Genomic DNA, 5,300 nt, shown 5'->3' on the forward strand with positions numbered 1-5,300 from the left:
AAGCAGACCCCCCCCCCCGCCCCGCAGCACCTCCGTCGGGCCGCTCACCCCCGACCCCCCGACCTCCCCTTTGGCCCACGGGCTTTCCCCGGGCGAGGGGGCGAAAGGCAGGCCAGGGCGGGGGGGGTGTGGTGTGGGTGGGATGCGGTCCGGTGGGGCTCCCTCCGCCGCCCCCCCCAGGGCACTGGCAGGCGAGTCCCCGTCCCGCCCCCGCGGCGGTCCGTCCCGTCGGGGAGCGCGGCCCTGGCGCTGCGGCGTCACGGCCCGGCCCGGGAAGGGGAAGTCGTTTCAGCTGAAAATTTGGTGACGGGCTGGGGCTGACGGAGGCAGAGCGGGCAGGTGCTGCCGCCGCCGCCGGTTGTCGCCGGTTGCCGGTGCCGCCGACTCTGCAGCAGTCGGCGGAGCGGTCGCTGGGGGGGGGGGGGGGCGGCTGTTTGCGAGCAAACTTTGATTCCTGCTACAACAGATGTCAGAGTTTTCTTGGGTTTTGGCTGCGTCTGGGGACATCTTGTGATGTTTTAGAGAACAGGACATGATCTCACATGGCGAGGAGCTCTTTAGTTTCTTAATCATTTCACGGTTCCTTCAGAGGCTTTTTTCCACCTAAAACGTTTAGTTTCAGCTCACTGATCAGCTGCAAAAGCTCGGCGGGGAGCGGAAGAGTTGAATTATTCCAACCTGCGAGAGGCCCTCGAAAAAAAAAAAGGAAAGAAAAAAAAAAAGGAGAAAATAAAGAAGAAAAAGAAAGAGAAAATAAAGAAGGAAAAAAAAGAAGAAAAAAGTGAGAAAACAAAAAAAAGGAAAAGGAAAGAAAGGAAAAGAAAGGAAAAGAAAGGAAAAGAAAAAAAGGAGAAGAGAAACGAAGAGAAGCGAAGAGAAGAGAAGAGAAAACAAGAAAAGAAGAGAAGAGAAAAGGAGAAAAAAGAAGGAACGGGAAGGCGATAGCAACACGACGCGGAAACTTTTCTCTCTGTCCATCTCCCCAAGTCCTGAGCAGCCGGGATGGAGTTGGAGAAAACCTACGCGACCCCCCGGGCCGGCCGCACAGGTGGGACTCGGGCCGGGCGCCGCGGGGGTGTCCGAGACACGCCGCCGCGGCCCGTCACGCGTGGGCCGCGGTGCGGGGCAGAGTCGGCTGCGGGCGGCGGGGCCGGTCCCGGCTCCCCGTGGGGCCTTCGGGGCGGTGCGGGGGATACCGACCCCCCCCCCCCCCGACCCCCCTCCTCCCCCCCCGCGCCGCCAACCCGTGTCCCGCTGCGGGGTCCCCTCACCGGCGCCGGGGTCGCCCGGTTGTCCGCGGGGCCCTGCGGCGTCTTGGGGCCGGGCGGGAGAAGGGACCGGGGGACCGGCGAAGGGCCGCGGCGAGACTCCCACCGGCGTCCCCGCGGGGGATCGCGGCGGCGGAGCGGGAGCGGGGCCGGTGGCGGGCGCGGGGCCGGAGGCGGCCTGGCGGTTCGGTAGCGGAATGCAATTCCGAAGCGATCGATGGGGCCTTTTATTAGTTAAATCGCCTGAATAATCGTTTAATCGATAAAGCATTTCATGGCGGCGTGCCGCACGCCCCGCGCGGCGGGGGCGGCCTGGGGGGGGGGGGGGGTGACGGCGGGGGACGGCGGGTTCGGCAGCACCGGTAGCTCTGCCCGGGGCCGGACCGGACCGAACCGAACCGAACCGGGCCGGGTCGGGGGCAGGTCGGGCAGCGCGGCGGCCCCGGTTCTTTTGCCGCCGCATCCCTGCGGGGTGTCGGACCGGAGCGGGTGGGAGGGGGGGACGGGGACGGACACGACGCTTCACCTGCGTGGGGGAGGAGGAGGAGGAGGAGGAAGAGGAGGAGGCGGAGGGGGGGGATGAAGGCCGGGATGAAGACCAGGCAGGGAGGGGTACTCCGCCCGCGGCGACCCCCCCCCGGCCCCGTCCCGACCCCCCCCGACCCCGTCCCGGCCTCGCCACCCGGGAGTTTCGCCTTCAACGAAAACTCGCTCCGCGCTCGCCCGCCCCACGCCGCCGCCGGCGGAGGCTGCAGCGGCCGCCCGTCCCCCGCCGCCGAGGGGGGGGCCCGGCCCGGCCCGGCCCTGCCCTGCCGCCGCCGAAGCCCCGAAGGCCGTGGGAGCAGCGGGGCGGGCGGCTGGCGGGACCGGGGGGGTGGGGGTGTGTGTGTCTCCCACCGGGGGGTGGGGGGGGGTGCGGGGGAAAGCTCCCCTCCGCGCCCACCCGTCCCCACGGCGGCGCCGGGACGGGGAGCGGGGTCCCCGACCCCTTCGGCGTGGGTGGCAGCCGGGTACCGGGGCCGAGGGGCTTGGCTCGGCGGGGTTCGGCCGCGACCCCACGCTCACCCGCGGCGGGACGGGCGCGTCCCGGGGCGGGGATGGGAGCGGGAATCGTCCCGGCCGCCTCCTCGCCCTGCCCGGTGGCAGAGCCGCCGGGGGCGGGAGCCGTGTCTCGGGCGGGCGAAGCGGGAACTCGTCGGTACCAAGAATGCGGCGACGGCCCCCGGGGCCTCCGACCCCCTCCGCGACCGCGGAGAGCGCGGGCGGGCGGAGACCGCGGCCCCGGCTCGCGCCCCCACCCACTGCCCGGGCTGGCGGGGCCGGGGGCCGTCGGGCACCCAGGGCCCCGCGACGCGGCTGCGGGCCTTCGGGGAGACGAACGGTCCCGGGAAGCTGGAATCGGGCCGCCGGGTGATACACGGCCGACACGGGACTCGCCGTCCACCCCCCTCGAGGGGGGTCCCACGGCCGCGAGATGCTCCACCGGGTCGTCGGGGGTTCCGCGGCCCCGGGACCCGCCCGGCCGTTCGGGGGGGGGTCCCACACCCGCCGCCCCGGGACGCGGGGGGTCCGCCGCCGCCCGCCCGCCCCCCCCCCCCCCCCTTTCCCACCCTCCCCCCTCTCCCCCTCCCGGCCCCCCGGTCTCGCGTGGCGGCGTGCCCGCCCCTCCCGGCGAGTGCCACGCCCCCCCTCCCCTCCCCCATTGGCCCGTATCCCGCCAATAGGCACCGGCACCGCCCAAGCGGCCAACGCGAGGGCGCCGGCAAGTTAACTTTTGCGATTGGCCGGGGCGGGTGACTGACGGCCGGGGGCTCCGCCCCGCCACTCTCCGCCGCTGTCCGGCCGCGCGGTGCTGAAGCGCCGCCCGCCGCGGCGGGGTTCGGGGGGACGGGGGGGGGGGGGGCGGGCGGGCGGGCGCGGTGCCGGGGCGGCGGCGGCGGCGGCAGCGCACCCCCCCCCGCCCCCCCCACAATCTCCCCCCTCCGTTCCCGTCCCGTCCCGCTCCGCCCCACCCCCGCGCGCCCCCGCGGCGGCCCGCCCCCCGCCCCCGCCCCCTCCCTCCCGCCCGCCACAACCCCCCGCCGCCCCGCCGCGGGCCGGCAGCGCGCCGGGCGCACCGCCCGAGCCAGCCAGGCGCCGCGCCGCCCCGGTAACCCGGTGGCCGACCGGCGGGGAGGGGAGAGGAGGAAGCCGGGGGGTGGGTGGGGGGGCGGGGGGGGGGGGGGGGCGGCCGCGGCCCCCGCGGCCCGGCTGGGCGGCGGGGACGATGGGCGAGCCTCGCCGGTGCCCCAGGTCGGACGGCGGCCGCTGACGGGGCGGCCCCGGTCCCGCGGGGCCGGCCGCGGCGAGGCGAGGCGAGAGCCCGGCCCCCGCCCCGCTCCCCGCCCTCTCGCACACCTTCCCCCCCCCCCTCTCCACCCCCCCCCCCCCCACCTCCGCCGCCGCCGCTCCCCTCGCCCACCGCCGCCGCCGCCCCGCCCGGCATCCGCGAGTTTGCTGCGAACCGGCGCGGCGGGGGGGGGGTGGGGGGTGGTGGTTTTGGTGGTGGTGGGGGGGGGTGGTGGTGGCGCGGCGGTACAGGCGGAGCGCGCCGCCGCCCCGGGGACCGAGCTCCGCGGACGGGGCGCCCGCCCCCGCTGCCGCCCGCCCCGCCGCCGCCGCGCAGCCGCCGGCGCCGACAGCACAAAGAGCCGTCGGGGAGGGAAGAGACGGGTTCTCGGTCGCCGGACCGGAGACGCCCGCCCCCCACCTCTCCCCCCCCGCCCCCCCCCCCCCCGCCCTCCGCCGCCGCCGCGGAACCGGGAGGCGGGTGCCGAAGCTCGGCGGGCGGACGGCCGACCGACCGGTGGAGCGGCCGGGGGGCAGAGGCGCAGCCCGGGGCGGCCGCTCCTGGCCCCCGCCCCCGCCTCCGCCCTCCCTCCCACCCTCCCCCCCCCCCAGTCCCGTCCTCCCCCCCCCCCCCCTCCCCGTGTCCCGTCCCCCCCCTCCCGTCCCCCCCGACGGAGTCACCGGAGGTGGCGAGCGGAGCGGGGAGCCGCGCTCGGCCGGCGCTGTCGGATACCGCGACCCCGCTCGGGGCGGGACTCTTCGGGTTTTTTTGGTGGATTTTTTTTATTTTTTTTTCCCCCCGTCGTGGGGGGGTGGGGGGGAAGGAGTTGTTGTTTTTTGGGGGGTTTGGGGGGTTTTTTTGTTTGTTTTGTGGTTTTGTTTTTTGGTTGGTTTTTTTTGGTTTTTTTTTTTGGGGGTTTTTTTTTTTTTTTTTGCTTGCTTGGTTGGTTTTTTGGTCGGTCTCCGGCTGTTTCCCCGGGCCCCCTCCCACCAGCCCCAAAGCCGAGCACCGGCGGCGAATCGAGATCTGCTCGGCGAGGCCGCCCCGGCCCGGACCGCTCCGATGGAAATACACTGTAAGCACGACCCGTTTGCAGCAATGCATAGTAAGTAGGCTGCTAGTTCAACTTCTCTGACACGGCCGCGGCGGGCCCTGCGCGATCGCGGACGGGGCCGGCTCCACACCCCCCCAACCCTCCGACCGACCCCCCCCCCCCCCCCCTTCCCCAAAAAACTGCCCCGGGGGTCCGGACAAACGGCGGTCCCGGGGTGGGAGGCTGCTCTGCCGCGTCCCGTCCGTGTGTGTCCCGTCCCCCCCGTCGTCCCCCCCGGGCCGGGACGGCAGCCCGCAGCCGCCGTTCCCCTCCGGGAAAGCCGGCGGTTCGGCGGGAGCGGTTTTGGCGGTGAGCGGACGGCGGCGGGATGCAGGGGGCTTGTCCGAGGTTTATTTTCCCGCAAAGAACCGATACAAATACGTCTTTATTCAGGTAGATAGAGCCACTCGCCGAACTGTGCCCGTGTATCTATTCGTATATATGCGCGCACGCTTATGTATAGATATGCGTGTATATATGTATTCCGCCCCCCCAAATCGAATCTCCGGGAGGAAAGCCGGCCGGTATTTCCGACGAACGGAAAAGTTTGCTATGCGATATTCTCCCTCTATTTCGACGTTTTGATCTTTGTTATTTGATCTTTGTTAAT

General features: G+C 72.2%; 1 protein-coding gene across 7 annotated transcripts in view; it reads left to right on the top strand.

The window, feature by feature from the left end:
- The first annotated feature begins 1,002 nt into the window (after positions 1–1,002).
- PAX5 (paired box 5) overlaps positions 1,003–5,300 on the top strand; it is a 131,468-nt gene continuing 127,170 nt past the window's right edge. For 5 of the 7 annotated variants that reach the window (XM_049795809.1, XM_049795810.1, XM_049795812.1 and 2 more), the window contains exon 1: positions 1,003–1,048. In XM_049795809.1, coding sequence (XP_049651766.1) covers positions 1,003–1,048 — 46 coding nt within the window. Of the gene's footprint in view, positions 1,049–4,659; positions 4,703–5,300 lie in introns of those variants that run through there. The other 2 variants (XM_049795811.1, XM_049795813.1) reach the window with 1 other exon arrangement.

Source organism: Accipiter gentilis, chromosome Z, assembly GCF_929443795.1.
Source record: "Accipiter gentilis chromosome Z, bAccGen1.1, whole genome shotgun sequence".
Lineage (NCBI taxonomy): Eukaryota > Metazoa > Chordata > Aves > Accipitriformes > Accipitridae > Astur > Astur gentilis.